At 41.3% G+C, this 16316-nt stretch overlaps 1 protein-coding gene and 1 long non-coding RNA gene across 2 annotated transcripts; one reads left to right on the top strand and one right to left on the bottom strand.

Moving 5' to 3' along the window:
- Nucleotides 1-750: 750 nt before the first annotated feature.
- Nucleotides 751-14829, bottom strand: aldh16a1 (aldehyde dehydrogenase 16 family, member A1). The gene is made up of 17 exons (XM_037791874.1): nucleotides 14740-14829; nucleotides 11670-11769; nucleotides 11401-11527; nucleotides 10466-10623; nucleotides 10300-10377; nucleotides 9754-9941; nucleotides 9473-9631; nucleotides 8726-8884; nucleotides 8311-8467; nucleotides 8056-8131; nucleotides 7813-7918; nucleotides 7519-7652; nucleotides 6455-6625; nucleotides 4376-4580; nucleotides 4084-4269; nucleotides 3231-3356; nucleotides 751-1977 (listed from the first exon to the last, which is right to left on the bottom strand). The coding sequence occupies exons 1-17, from the start codon at nucleotides 14827-14829 to the stop codon at nucleotides 1810-1812; spliced, it is 2388 nt and encodes a 795-aa protein (XP_037647802.1). The 3' UTR covers nucleotides 751-1809.
- On the top strand, nucleotides 6473-8180 carry LOC119501493. The gene is made up of 3 exons (XR_005209842.1): nucleotides 6473-6609; nucleotides 7526-7707; nucleotides 7830-8180. It is a non-coding gene; the product is annotated as an uncharacterized LOC119501493 (long non-coding RNA).
- Nucleotides 14830-16316: the final 1487 nt, after the last annotated feature.

Here is a 16316-nt window from a genome sequence, read left to right as displayed (position 1 = left end):
ATGGATCACCAGAATGTTTTTTTCTCACTTGCCTCTCAGGGCTTCCTGCAAATCTGCCTGAACAAAACACATGCTGACCTTAGAGTCAAGATACAAGAGAAACACTGCAATGACCAGTAGAAAAAAGAATCAGAATAGCAGAAGATAGAGGTAGAAAGTCATAAGGTCCTGTGTTTATGATTGCAGAAATAGCATCTCTCTTTAACCTTTGACTTATACTTGCGTATATTTGGCACAACAGGCAATAATGTCACACAGAGATGGCTCTAGCTCCAATGGAGAGAGTTTTGGCTTTTTAGAAGGGCAAGGCTCGCATTATTTTATCTCTTTATTATCAACAAATCCTGTCAAAACACCAAAACCAACAAAGAATTGATCCTACGAGCTAGTATTATCTGTGTAGACAGCTTTCATTGTCATCCATATACTCTACACTTAAAAAAAGATGTATACCATTACATTTAAGTGACATATTCTTTCATTATAAAGGAGGAACTAATGTAAGTTTCTTCTGAAACATTTCTACTGCTGCATCTCTAAATGTGTTTATACTAGTCTGATGTAGACAGATCTACACTGACTGTCTTTTATCACAATGAAGGAAAATGTAATGAATACTTCCACCCCTTTTTAGTATCAGTGACAATTTTCTTTTATACCATGTTAATACATCAGCAATGCTGCCAACATGTGACCTTGATCAAAGTAAATATCTTTGTTTATAGAAAAAAATATTTTCAAATCCTGTCTGTTTTAAGGGCTCTATGTTTTTTTTCAATATTAAATCTGTTAATATATTTAATCTCAATTTTCTTATGTTGCTCACTCACTACCTGCTAAATAAATCCCAGTTGTCAGACCCCGGGCCTTCACGTCCTTCTGTCCCTGACGCTGATCTAATTTTAAGAAGCATTTTAATCCTTTTTGTGGGAAACGTTACATTTACGCATTTTGTTGAACTATATTTCTAACAAAAGGTAACAGGACAGAGTTTCATATTCCAACTTCATTTTAAAGATGTATGTTCATTGGTGAGTATCTCATACGACTTTATGGTTTCATCAGCCCGATGAAACCATAAAGCTGTTAAAAATACCTGAAAAACGTGAGTCTGTGCTGCATATTATGACATTTCCATGGTTATAAGATTTGTGTTAACTTCTTTTGCTTTGATTTTGTTGATGTCATTTTGCCATTTTTTTCTGCGATGGCTGCTTGGTGCCACATTCTTTCGGGTTATATAACTTCATACTTGGCCACAACATGTTGGAACAAATCGCTCGCTCACAGGCTTCCACAAAAATATGAAACTGTGGAAAACAGTGAAAACAATAAGAAGCACTCGTAATCGACAATTCACAAAACGCCTTAATGAGCTGGATAGCTAGAAATGAGAATCCTGCTTTTGTCTATCTCTGTCTGAAATCAAGGAATCATTGTTTTGAAAATTACAAAGAATTCTGAGTAGTAAATCTGCCAACGTTGTGATTGTAATCTGCATATGTGCCGCAAGAGAATAGAAAGCTTGACTTGAGGCGGAAAAACAGTAATTAATGAGGGTTGGGCTTAGTAAACAGTCGATTAGGGGGGGGTATGTGTTCTTTGTTCACTGTTCATTTCACTGACATCTTGGGATTTCATTTGATTTCATTGTCAGAGTTAATTTTCGATCCTTCCGTTTAAATCTACATCCTACAGGTCACAGTTTAACTCTACAGGCTGATGTTACAGTGGATATCTGCAACTCTCCCACCCCTCCCTCTATCTTTTGTGTCACCTTCATCTTTCGTTCTCCCTCTCTCTGTCTTTTTATGCAGTAGGAATCCAGACACTCTTCCACTGGACGGCGTTCCTCCACATCTCTTCCAGAAGCGAGGGATGAGACTGAGTCCAGTCCTTCCCTCCATCTTCCTTTTGACAGAACAGGCGCAGGGTTTTCAGAGGGCTGGTGCAGGTGTACCGGAGGTAGTGACAGCCCTACGGCAGGAAAACGGAGAGCATGAGTGAAGATGATAATATGTGGTCGGGCTGGGTGATAAGAGTTCTGACAGTTTTTAAGGTGTCCTGCAGGGGTGAAAGTAGATTGCAGTTCCTGCCGATACTACTAGGCTACTCCAACCTTCACCGCTTGATATTGTTCTCCTCCCACCCCCCAGCTTCATGCATCCCTCAACACACGATTCAGTGCCTGTATGGTGTAGAAAGTACTTAAAAACACTTGACATCATGCATAGCAAATTATTTATTTATAATGGCAAAAGTGCTGCAGAATCATTTGTAAATGTTGACAAAGCTTTTCAAGTTTTGAGTTGTTGTTGTTCTGACTGGGGGCATTCATGTGAATTTTACCAGTTAGGAACTCGTATTTCCGATTATTCCGTCACCACCTGGATGCAGCACAAATGCCTTATCTCGCAATGTTATTGAAAGTGAAACAGAGTGAATTACACTTTACACAAAGTGATTAGAGATATGTGATACACCACACAGTTATAACGACAGAGAGACATTGCCTACAGTAGTGCACAGATGTTGTTTCCATGGTTGCCACGCATAGCACCTGGTGTTTACTCGGCCTTTTCCTGGTACTGCGTACCGGCACTGAATCTTTAGTGTTACAGAGTACCGGACCGTGCCGGCCTACTTTCACCCCTTGTGTCCTGGGTATTGTTCATTTTGGAGTGACCACTTAATCGAATCTTGCCTTCAGGGGGCTCAGGTCTCCCTCTTTTCCCAATTTGAAATTTGAACACTGGTGTATTGCCGTATTTCCACTGCATGGTACGGCATGGCTCTACTCGACTCGCTCTTTTTTGGATTTTCAATAGCAAAAGTTGTGGATAGTACCTGGTACTTTTTTTGGTACCACCTCAGTCGAGGTTCCAAGCGACTGAGGCGATACTAGTTAAAACACTGCAGACCACTGATTGGTCAGAGAGAATTGTCACTAGGGTGACATGGGAAATCCTGCACAAACCAGCCATTTTGAAATAACCAAGCTATCAACAATAGCGGTTGCAAAATTGATATGAAAGGTTTCAGCGAGTGTAGCATTGGAGATGATGTCACGGCAGTTTCACGCTGCAGCGCTACAGCGAGAATCCCGTGTACACTGAGGGGGTATTATCTGCAGTGTTAAACGAATAGAGTAAGGGACCTAGTACTGAGAGTGAGTCGAGCCAAACCATGCAATGGAAATGAGGCATATGTGTAGCCGTTTTAGTCCTCACCTCAGCACTGCCCCAGTACCAGATGGCCTTGAAGACGCTGTGATTAGCCAGAGCCACTGTCAGCTGGTCTCTACTTCCTGAAATGACGTTTACCAATCCTGCTGGCAGATCTGAAGACTGGAGCACCTGAGGAGGAAGAGGAAGAGGAGGAGGAGGAAAATCAGTGTTTACAGATACATAGACAGGTGAACACAGGTGTTCTCAGTGGTGGTTACTGATGTTGTCAGTTAGAGATAGGGCTGTACCGAATAGTTCGAAGCTTCATTCATAACACTGACCTTCAGTTGGTTGGCATTTAGCCTTTCAAAAATAACATTGTCACTGTACTCAAAAAAGCGTTTGCTTTCGCGCTTGCCACACACAAAGGAAGACACGCACTGACGAGTTATATTCATTAAAGAAAGTTGATTCACTAAAATAAGATTAACTCATTCAATCTGCTGAATCACTGTATGAAATTGATATATACTGTATGTTTTTTTTTTAGGGTGATGACATCATAAAATATGACGACAGAATGACTATTCAGAAACAGTCTGTCTACTGATTGTTCCCAGATCGACCATTTAAGGTATTTCCCCCTAAACTGTGGTTTACCTCTCACTATTAGATCATCCAATTCAACTGACATTTATTTAAAACCTGTGAAGTTCTACTCACTTATACTCCCTCACTTCTTGAACTGATACTTGGTATTTGTACTTGCGGTTGATGTTACTTTTATTGTCAGTTCTATTTCGCTGCTCTTGTTTTTGGTTTGATATTTTGTACTAAATGCTTTTATCGTGAAGCATTTTGTAACTTTTGTTACGACCAACTCGCTGCGCAGCACATTAAACATCTTAACACTTGCCTGAATGAAGGCCAAGGCTGGTAGTGGATACTTCTGACTGGGGACCATGACGACGGCGTTGCCATTGGCGATGGCTGCCCCAAGCAGTGTTACCATAGAGAGGAGGGGATTCTTGTCTGGGAGGACAACCCCCACGACTCCCAGGGCTTCAGGGATGGAGAGAGCAGAGCCAGACTGTGGCAGAGGCTGAAGGAGAAGGACACAACAAGATGGAAATTCTACCAATCTTCATCTCATTTGATCATTATTGGAGAAGTTCATATAAACTTTGTATAATACAAAAAAACCTCACCAGAGTTCCTCCTTGGATTTTGTCGCAGTAAGCCGCCCAATCACTGAGCCTGGCGATGCTGAGCTCCACCTCCGTGTCAGCCTCGTCCATTGAGAGGCCGGTTTGAGCAGTGATTGATGCAGCCATGTCCCGCCTCTTTGCCTCCAGGCCCTTGGCCAGAGAGTAGAGTGACTGAGCGCGTGCAGACGGACTCTTTTTCATCCAGCTAGAGGAGGGGAAGGACGTAAAAAGAAATGCAATGTTTATGAAGAAGCCACGGTGCCAACACTGACATTCTGTGTTTTTCTTTGTTCAGGTTGCATTTCATTTTTTTGGTTGTGATCTATAAACTGAGAATGATGGTGGAAAAGCTAGGGCTGTCAAAGTTAACGCGATAATAACGTGTTAACGCTAATCTGTTTTAACTCAACCAATTTCTTTAACCCAACTTGCAATTTTTAGGTTGTAGTGGGCTCAGTTTTAAAGCTAGAGTGAAGATACTGGTATCATATGAAACTAGAAAAGGAATTCATTGGTACCAATCATCATACTAGCTTATGCAAAGGAGGCTAAATAACGCTCCAAATTCATGGGAAATTTTGGTGAGGAAAAACTGGCATGGCTATTTTCAAAGAGGTCCCTTGACCTCTGACCTCTAGATATGTGAATGTAAATGGGTTCTATGGATACCCACGAGTCTCCCCTTTAAAGACATGCCCACTTTATGATCATCACATGCAGTTTGGGGCAAGTCATAGTCAAGTCAGCACACTGACAGCTGTTGTTGCCTGTTGTGCTGCAGTTTGCCACGTTATGATTTGAGCACATCATTTATGCTAAATGCAGTACCTGTGAGGGTTTCTGGACAATATCTGTCATTGTTTTGTGTTGTTAATTGATTTACAGTAATAAATATAAACATACATTTTGCATAAAGCAGCATATTTTTCCACTCCAATTTTGATAACAGTATTAAATACTTGACAAATCTCCCTTTAAGGTACATTTTGAACAGAAAAAAAAATGTGTGATTAATCGCGATTAACTATTAAACCTATTAAAAAACTGTCCTGCAGGAAACCCATTCTGAGCACATACTGTACGTTTAATGGTTTGTGTGTACCGACAAGAAGAGCTATGCTTTATTGGATTTCAGTGTAATCAAACGCTGTTGATAGTCAAGTGCTGTTTTGGATATACTGCGTATGAATCAGCACATTTGTCAAGTTGAACTTTAACTAGGGATAAACACAAACAGCCCACTGGATTGTGAAATATATTGCTGCCTATCTGGATTGTAAACATGCGTGTCCTTGTGAGAGTCAGAAAGCACGAATAAATGTCTTTTATAAAAGGCCAAATTTCACCTCTAAAAGTTTTATTCTGGGCAATTGACCAGTTTAAAGCTCTGTAAAATAGGTTTTACATTTTAACTAGGAGAAGGAGGGTGTTTCATCCTAGGCCACAGTGAATTATTTGCTCGGTGTATTTAATGTGGTTAGCAAATGTTGAATTGTTTTTTTGTTGCAACTGTTTATATTGCCTTGGTATATTCAAATAGCAGCGGTGTAGACTCGAGTCACAAATCTGATGACTCGACTTGGACTTTAACACCACTGACTCGTGACTACACTTGAACTTGGGCCTTTTGACTTGAAAATAGCTGATATCTTCCCCCGAGCCCAACGATTATAAAGTATGTTATTTAAAAAGTGTGTGCACGAAGACGATACCGGAGGTAACTCCGACAGCGTCAGAGATGATGGGTTTATTTACTTTGTTGAGAGATATTTTATTGATTTGTTAAGTGAAGTGGTGTTTGTTAATTTGTTAATTTTTAACCGCCGGACACATTGCTGTCCCCGGTGGAGGCTACTGATATTTCAGAGCCAAGATTTTAACTTGCATAAACCTCAGTCAGATAAAGGATCCACCAGTCAGGCAGACTAGATTAACATATTCAACTAAACAACCCCTCTGTTCCTGCACTCTCTCTGCTACTAAGGGTCATATCGCCTACTGCCTATTTGTTTTTTTTTTGGCTGGACTTTGCCCAACTTCAAAAGGTTTGTGTATCTCTGTGTGGCAAAGCTCTCTCACCCAGGCTGGACTTTGACAGCAGCCTCCACGGCGTTACGGACGTCTTTCCGGCCTCCATCTGAACAATAGGCTAACACGCCGCCGCCCGCTGGTGACTGCACGGCCACACTGCAGCCAGACACTGATTTACATGGCTTACCTCCGACAAACTGCAGGTAGGACTTTGGAGCACTGAGGGGAGAGGAGGGAGGAAGGGAGTGATGCATGTGGACAGATACGTACAACATCTTGTTAATCCTGCATGTATTACTGTATGCTGTTATTTATATTATTTACTAGGGCTGTACCGAATAGTTCGAAGCTTCATTCATAACGTTGATTTTCAAATTCGAAATCAACATTCGAGTGCTGCGCAGCTTTATTTTCTAAATTTTTTTTGCATGTCTATTCATTGTATTTAAACCTGGTATTTGTGTACAGTTGCAGATAAAGATTAGACTACACTAATATTATTAATGTTATACTATTTGTAGAATTAAATTCCAGTGGTGGCTGCGTAGGATTGTTTACGATTTCCGACTGATCCAAACATTTCAAATAAATCCAGAGCGTTGTTAAGTCCAAAAGTCAAAATTTATTGAAAAAAAGATAGATGCAATCATTTCCAAAATTCGTAACATGTTTTTATCTAACGAAATATTCTGCTTCAATAATTATTTGTTGCCGTTTAGCCTTTAAAATACAATTTCACTGCGGTCAAAAACTGTTTGCTCTCCCGCTTGCCGCACACAGAGGGAGGCACGCACTGACGAGTTATATTCTTTAAAGAAAGTTGATTTAATAAAAAAAAGACTAGCTCATTTAATCCGATAAAACACTTTATTCAAATTGAGGATTTTGTTCGAGGATTTTTATTTTTATTTTTAGAGTGATGACATCATAAAATATGACGACAGACATTCGAAGCTTCATTCGAAAACCTCAACAGAAGCTTTGAATTAAAAAAAAAAGACCATCGGTACAGCCCGAATAATACTACAATATATTAATAATATGCCTATTATGCCTTGTGATACCTTATAAACTTATTATATTACTTAATGTAAAAAGAGCATTAAACCCACCTGGCAGGGTCTGAGTCATCAGGAATGACAGCTGGGGATGCTGCTGTTCCAAAGGTTGAACTGATAGAAACAGGGGAGGAACGAGGTAGAGGAGGAGAAGAAGAAGAGGACGGGCGTAGAAACTGGTAGAGACCCTGGAAGAGAGCAGAGAGGAGGTCAACATACAGTACAAGACTCATCTACATAGTGGTTAGTAAGATCTGTTATGTTTGATCCCTGCAGTGGATGGTGTGTATGGAGCCCCACAACTGAATGAATGTAGTAAAGGGACAAGTTGAAAATATAACTGAATACCTCCTGTCCTCCGTCAGTGCAGGTGCCGCTGTCTTTGTGACCAGAGACGGGCAAACAGGGGTCAGACACAGAGTGGGAATTCACCCACACTGAGCCGACTGACAGACTGAGGAGAGAGGAAGAAGAATGAAACATCAGTAGGGAGTAAAAGACCTTCTCACAGCAGACATGTTGACTTGTCAAAGCAGGAAAAGCACAGTAGTAGGAGAAGGGAAAGAAGAGGAAGTGTGTGAATGTGTGCACCTCTTAGCTGTCTCCAAAGCCAGTGTGAGGTCTTCAGTCCAGATGGAGGCTGCCTGGCCATGAGGACTGTGGTTTCCTGTGTAGAACAGAGACTGTTACCGTGGTACAAATGGAAATATTAAAATGGAAATATTAAAATACTACGTGCATTACTCCTCTGAAATCTGTTTTATTGAACACAGAAACTGCTGTTAACCAGGATAACTTCTTCAACTATCTTCACTCATGCATCTGCATCCTCAGAGGCTTCCTTACCGAGGGTCACTGCTTCTGTGTTGCTTCTGAAGGTCATGAGGGGCAGCAGTGGTCCAGGAGAGGGGCTGACCACAAATGGAGAGGAGGGGGCCGCCCCGCAGAGCACTGTGGGAGGGTACTGAGCATCTGAAGGGGGGGCAGTGCAGGACTGAACCAACTGGGGACCAAAGAGAGAAAAATAACTGATTTTCATTCACTAACTAAGAAAACCGAACACCTGCAGGTTACACATCATTATTACTTTTCAACTCCTTCCTTCTTTCTGGTTTTGGCGTACGTTAAAAAAATCTAATTCAAGTCCAGTTAGTTTCCATCCCCTAAGTTATAGTCACAGTGTGAACTTACTCTCCTCTCAGTCACTCAGTTGGAACATCACTGCAGCTAAGCACAACTTGTCTTTGTGTTTGTGACTAACCTTGGCCCCCTGCTGCTGAGCATCCTGTATTGCAGCGTCCACCAGGACCCGGTCCCCGAGACTCTGCAGGGCCACGCACTTCATCCCTGCCATACGGAGCCTGAGACGGGCCACCACGCTGTCCAGCACACTCTCCTGCACGCACAGCACCCAGTGGACCTGAGCAGAGAGAGGAAGAGAACATTGTTACAGTATATATAGCAAATTATTTCGCAGACCACCTTACAGAGTGCCACAGACCCCACTTTGAGAATCACTGCTTTAAAAACACCAAAGTCACACAATAACACAAACAAACTAACTGATCGAGGCAGCGGTAGACCAGCAACTCCCGTGTTCTGCGAGGTAAAATTACTGTTTTTGTCAATGGAGTCTGGTGGCTTTGAAGAGAATATAGATAACAGCTGCAGTTCCCCGCCGGAAAGAGCTGTCTGACGGCAAGGTAAAGCGGTGAAAATATTCTAAATAGAACGTACACTTAAACTAATATTGATTCTTTTAAGTGGTTAAAATACATTTAGCTCCTGCCCCTGTTGCTCTCATGATCAATACTCCTGTCTGTTTCTCCAAACTGGAGGTGTGTCGACTGTCACCTACTGTAGGTAACACACTGAGTATGGATAAGCACCTCATACAACCCCACTTCAAAAAATCCAAATCATTTATTTAAAGAGAAGTGGTGTTCTTTTGGGATGGCATGAGACCCACTCTATCCTTCTATATGGGATACTTATTAGTGTAAATCACCTCTCTTTTCTTCTTGAAGGCCGTCTCTATCACTGCGTCCACCGCACTGTCGATGTCGGCTGACTCAAAGATGATGAAGGGACAGCTGGCGCCGATGTAGGGGGTGACAGAAACGGGAACGCCCAACTCCGCTGTGGACTTACACAGCATCACCCCATCCTGAAAGAGAGAGAAACGTTGTTGTAATGATGCAGGACATTTTGGTAGCATTAAAAACAGCTTTGAAAGCTTTATAACAAATGTATAGGTTAGGAATGTAACACCAATTTCCTCACACGCACCTGCTTGTTGCCGCTGTAGGTGACGTAGCTGATGCTGGGGTTCTGGGCCACTTTGGCACCCAGCGACATGTCGCTTCCTGTTAAAACATTAAGAGCCCCGGCAGGAAGCCCTGCTCCCATAAAAAGCTGCGCCAACAGGAGGGCCGTAGGGGCGCTGCTCCGACCAGGGACAACGATGACGGAGTTGCCTAGAAGGAGGCAGGATTCAATTAAAACTCAATTCAATTATAACCTCTTAGAACAGTTTTATAGAAAAAGATGGATTTGATTAGAGCTGGAACAATTAGCCATTTAATCAATTGAAATTCAATCTGCAACTATTTCAATAATTAATTCATTATTTCTAAACAAAAATGCCACGTATTTAATGATTTCAGCCTATCAAATGTGAGAATTTGCCGATGTCACTTGTCTTCCATGAGTATACAGTATCTTTGAACATTGGTCGGACAAAACTAGATATTTGCCGACATCACCATGGGCTCTGAGAAACAGTGAAGGGTATGTGTGTATGTGTATGTGTATGTGTGTGTGTGTGTGTTTTACCCATGGCCAGTGCTGGTAGGACTTTGAGCATAAGGGAATAGAGAGAGCAGTCATCAGAGACGACTACTGCCACCACACCTGGGAAACCGGAAAAATATATATTTTTTAAAAAACTCTATTGAGAACGAATATTAACACTAAATGCTTCTTTGTAAACAAACCTCACCCAGTGGTGTCCAGTCGGTGATGAGAGTGTCCCTGAGCTGAGCCCAGCTGCTGTAGTACTGCAGCAGTCTGATGAGGACGGAGGGTGAGCAGGACGCCTCGCACAGCTCACACAGCTCCGACACACACTGACCGTGCTGACCGAGGACGCCCACCAACCTGTTAGTGGAGGACAGGACCTTTAATCTCCACATTAGGTGACAGTGGTCGAAACCAGTAACGGACCTGACCAATTTGGTGCACTTGGTAAGATTTTAGCCGGTGCCCCTCCACATCTTTTTTTTGTGCACTCGCAAAGCGTGCCCTGCCGGGAGGTTCTTAAGCAGTGCTATTTTTGTGCATCCAGGATTGGCATAGACTCCGAACCTGCTTATAATACAGCTATCATATTGACCTTTATTATGATACAACAATTAAATCTGACCAGAATGCACCAGTCACAGTAACATATATATATATATATATATATAAAAAAAAGGTAAGCTGATATACATCTTTTAAATGAAATTGTGTTGTTTGAATAGGCCAAAAAAATTAAACAGCAGCCTACTGGTAGGCCTATTTCTAACATTATTTCACCAACCAAGTGAAAAAATAGAACCAGGTTACATTGTAATTACACTCTGCCTGTCTCATTGATCATCGGGGTTTCCGTTTTTAAGACATACAGATTGCGATGAATCCGTTGATACCAAACATGTCATGCTAGTGCCCCGGGAATGAAGGTAAATATCACTCCAAAGTTGAGCTGTCTTTACCACGAGGTCCGCGGCACCTCCGTGGCAAACGGCAGTGTTATGGCCAAGCTGTTTGTGCCCCCTCCGGCGCTCGGTGCCCTACGCACAGGACGTGATGTGTGTGTGCCTAGCAGCAGCGCTGGTTTAAACAGTCAGTGTGTTGAGGTTCCTGAGATGTGTGATGGTGACTTTGTCGTACCTGAGCAGCACTTTGGCCCTCTGATAGCAGCTCAGGCCAGCCCAGGCCTTGTAGCCTTCAACAGCAGAGGAGGCACACTGGGAAACATCGTCCTCCACAGCGCACACTGTGCTGCACACAGTACCACCTGGAGACCAGAGGAGTGAAAAACACGCTCAGTTTCATCAACTTTATTCAAAGTATTGTATAAAAAAAGATGATAAAACTGAAAAAGAGCTAAGTGTAAGCTGTGTAGGTTTCCTCACAATGTGATTTCATGCTGCCCTTACCTTTAGAATCAGTCAGGGAACGACTCAGTCTGTCGGCTGGACGGACAAACTTGCCATCGATGAACAGACCCAGAGAACGGGAATGGTGATCCAGCCAGGCCTGGTGTAGAAGGGAAGAACAGTCAATATTCAAGCTGCAAAGGAAGCCTAAAAGATGAGGATGAAACCTGGCTGAGAGGTTTTTGCCGTCATTAAGAAAATATGTTTTACAGTACGTGATCTTATGATAAGTAGACGGCCCTAAAAACACCTCCAAGCACACCCAAAATACAGCAAGGACATTAGTACTCACACAATAACATTCAGACGTGCTCAGGAAGGCATGTATCTATGCGGGTAATGTGTATAGCATACACAACTGGAGTGCCTTAAAGGTCCAGTACAAGGTTAGATTTTTTCAACACATTAAAAAAAAAAATAGTGGCAGCATTTACATTAACTACCGTTTATGTCACACCTCCAAACATCCAGATGAAAGACAAAGGGAAAACATTGAAATCATCATATTAAAAACCCTATTAAAGGTGCCAATTGCAAGATTGGGAACATTTCTATTGTCTCAGCATGGCTCTCAACATGATGACGGTTGAGCTAGCGGCTCGTAGCTAGCAGTGTCAACAGCGTTAACAGTGAAAACAAAGGCAACACTGTTGACAAAGATGACGGTGTTAACCTGAGGGGGAACCGGAGGGTGGGCGCTACGCTTCCGTGACTACGCCGACGGTCAGGACGGCATTATCAGCTGTAACCGCCATACAACTATACTTCTAAAATCTTAGTTCTGGGTTCTTTACCCTGTTGGTAGTGCATTGCACCACACAGCTGCTATTAGGCTTTTTTCTGTTGTTTGCTAGCAGATGGAATTGACAAGGAGGCACCTTCACATAATACAAAGTCAATAAAGAGCGATTAAGTTTTCCCCTCGGTTGTAGGCGGGACTTAATTGCACCCTGTCGCTATGTCAACAAAGCACAGAGAAGCTCAGATTACAACACACACAGAGGGAGAGCGACTTCATTCTCTGCTCAGGTAGACATTACTCCTCTGTATCTTTACATAGCCAATAGTTATTTGATGCTATATTAATGCTCTAGATATTGTAAAGAGCACTTTTAAATGTGCAATAACAACACAACAAATATCAGTGACATGAAAGCTCACAGTTACACTTTCAGGCAGGTGAGTTTTCCAGGTGAACAGCCGTCAGAAATATTGACTGTAAATAGAGATCAAACTGGAATGGTGATACATTAAACACATGTCGAAAAGGCCAAGTTGTGCTCATTTTACAAAAAAACTGAGCTAACCTGTTTTTTTTATTTATTATTTAAGTTTATTTTTTTTATTATATTATTAATATTATTATAAATGTATTATTTACCTAACAGTGAGGTCAGTTCATAAACGTCACATATTTTACATCGTTAAAAATATAGATATCCATAGTGTCATTTAAGCTGTAAACTTTGCACATGTATGTATGTATGTTATATCATGTACAAAATGAGGTGATGCCTTGATTTAAAATAAACTTTGGGATCCACTGGTGTATCAATGAATCAATGAAAATGTCTTGTCATGATGCCAATCTGACAACGTACATGAGAGATACCCAAACCTATGTTCATGTTTTATTGGTCAGGAACACCCCACCTCTGCTGGACAGTGACTGATAAAAGACGGGGACGCCAGGCAGAGTGTGTCAACTATTTACAGACTGAAGACCAAAGTACAGAAGTACCATCTCTATGAACAACCAAGCTCAACTTCTGTTAGCAACATAGACGAAACTAGAGCTGCTCTGTTATCCCATTATAATATTCCACAGCTGCATTTCTCCTTTGACAATTAATTCAGTCTCTTGTTACAAGTGTGTTATATACTGTAGTTTTTTGTGCATGTAAAAGGTCTGCAAAGTTACAAAGCCAAAGTCCACACGAAAGGGCGTTAATCTCCCTCACAGATACAATGCTGCTGAACTGCACAAGTAACACATTTGCATAATACATGCCTAGCAGCTTGTTTGGCACGCCCTCAAACAAAGCTAGTTAGAGCGGAGCTGAAGCGGAGTCAAGGCCTGTTGAAAGAGGCTGGGCAACGCGTCATCAACGCGTCATTTATTTTAGTTACAACACATGCGCAGTTAAATCTGGTCTGCACTCGCCGAAATTGAGCAAATCGCAACACACGACCGCATCTTCAGTTACACTGCCCATGTGTTATAACCCATACCCCAAGACCCGTGTCCGCCATGGATGTATTAAGAGAACTCGATACAGCGTTGGAGGCGGGGCCCCTTTCATTCCTATGAAAGTTGTTCCATTGAGTTACAGACGTCTCTTTCCCAATGTAAGTCTATGGGAAAAAGTATTTTTTGGACCAATGGCATCACGTGACGGGCACGGAAGTTGTAGTACCACCGTTTGTTCACTACGAAAGTTGGGATCAATGACCGACGCTCTTCCTGGGGGCTTGGTGTCCGCCCTCTTTCAATAGGCCTTGAGCAGAGTCAGAGAGTTTGGTTCGGTTGACCAATCAAAACTGAGAGGGCCAGCTGACCAATCAGAGCAGACTGGGGTTTTCAGGAGTGGGGTCAGGAGCTCAAACAGAGAGTTTCAGACAGGAGGGTGAAAAGAGGTGCTGCAGCACAGCCGGTATGAGGACATTTTTTTACATTAAAGCATGTTAACATGTTGTAGTAGAAACCCCAAATACAAGCATGCACCTGAAAATGAGCATAATATGTCCTCTTTAATGTTCTGATTTGACTCTGGGAGACACTGACTCTGATTATCAAAAATTCTGTGTGTGAAATCTCCCATAAGTGGAAACATGTGTCCAAACATCTGGCTTCCCCCCTTGACATTTCATAACTAACTACTGTAAGTCACATGTTTTGTCTTGTGAGTTACAGCCAGCAAACAGTTAATGAACTTCACATGAGTCCAATGGTCTAAAAGGAATAGACTAACACCATTGAGCAGTAAAACATGCTAATATCTTATACTTTTATGCCAACCCATAGCTGTTCAATATCTTCTTCTGTTGTGAATTAGGTTGATAAGTTTACCTGTGCAGTGGCAGTGCTGGAAGCTGCAGCTGGTCCGGAGTCCATGCTCTGAAAGATACTGTGCACTGTCTTGATGGTGCTACCAGCCATAATAGTTACAAGTCAGAGAGGAAGCAGGTTTCTCTAGGGCTTAGTACTCGTTTCTCAGGGTGAAAATGTTTACTTTGAGGCTTGTAATATGGAAACTTGCAAGAAACTGAAGAGAAATGGCCAACAGGAAGGCGACACAGGTCCAACTTCACGTCAAATGCAACGTGCTGCTCGCTTCACTCCCACACTGTAGAGATGAACGTGCAGAGATAATGTGGCCTACGCAGGAGCGAGAGGTTTCCCTCCTGCGTACTTCCGGTGTTGTGTTCGGTTTCTCAGAGTTAATTTATTAGACTGAATTTAAGCAAACAACGTAATGTTTTTTTTTTTTTTAAACAATATTTTTTATTGAATTTTACATATAAACATATATACATACATACACATACAGACAGACTAACAATATTAATAATTAAATTATACAATGAAATGTTTAGTCAGAATTTCAAAGAAAGAGAGACATGACATTTCATGTATTTCACATATCTAACAAAGAAAACAAATAAAATAAAAGATAAGACAAAACAAATAAATACCTCAAAGAAGAAGAACAAAAAAAAAAAACACACAACACAACAATTTCAACAACAGCACTCAGCAACAAACAGCAGTTTCAATTTGACTGTGCCCCCTTGACGTTCAAGAAACTCCAACAAAGGTTTCCAAACATTTTCAAATTCTGCTGCATTTCCTCTGGTTATGTATGTAAGTCTCTCCAGTACAACACAAGATGCCATCTCCCTCACCCATACATGTATCGAAGGTAAATCCATTTTCTCCGAGATAAAGCTCTCATTCTCCTGGCCTGCAGGAGTCCAAGGTCAATTAGAATTAACTGTTTTGAGTAAACGATAAAGTTATCTGGATATATACAAATAACATAATGTTTATGGTTTTTATGAGCTAGCGACTGAAATTTTATACATGTATTAAATTGTGTTAAGACACTAATTGAGTTTTGGCAGGTGGTTCCGCTCTTTGTTACGAGACACCTGTTTGATTTGTTTTATTTAACGTAGTTATTACTGTAAAAAACGAATTGGATACTATTTCAGTTAACTATCCTATTATATTAATTTACTTAAAACTATTAGAAGGGGTCAGCTGACAAGTTTTCATTGATTTGGCAACCTTTTCTTAGTCGTGTTGATTCCTTAGACTCAGATAACTTTGTGGCTGATTAAAGTTTGGTGTATGTGTGTATGTATATGTGTGTATATATGTGTATGTATATATATGTATATATATGTGTATGTGTGTATATATGTATGTGTATATATATATATATATATGGATACAGTATATGTGTGTATATATTTGACCAGGAATATTTAAAATTAAACATTGGAAGGACCCCTGATTTATCTTTGTGTTCAACACCTTAACTCCTGTGCTTGTTTTATGCATGTCAGGGCCCTAGATGATAGGGTGTACTGTCCTAAACCTCTAACAATTTATCATTATTTATGCTTATTTATTTAATTTGT

This window comes from Sebastes umbrosus, chromosome 14 (assembly GCF_015220745.1).
Source record: "Sebastes umbrosus isolate fSebUmb1 chromosome 14, fSebUmb1.pri, whole genome shotgun sequence".
In the NCBI taxonomy this organism is placed as follows: Eukaryota; Metazoa; Chordata; class Actinopteri; order Perciformes; family Sebastidae; genus Sebastes; species Sebastes umbrosus.
This window is presented reverse-complemented; position numbering and strand designations above follow the sequence as displayed.

Coding starts and splice junctions, on each gene's coding strand:
- aldh16a1 (XM_037791874.1), bottom strand. CDS start 14,829: ATGGCTGGTAGCACCATCAAGACAGTGCACAGTATCTTTCAGAGCATG. Junction 8,468..8,725: donor CTCAGCAGCAGGGGGCCAAG/GTTAGTCACAAA, acceptor TTTGGTCCCCAG/TTGGTTCAGTCCTGCACTGC. Junction 4,581..6,454: donor GCTGTCAAAGTCCAGCCTGG/GTGAGAGAGCTT, acceptor CCCCTCCTCTAG/CTGGATGAAAAAGAGTCCGT.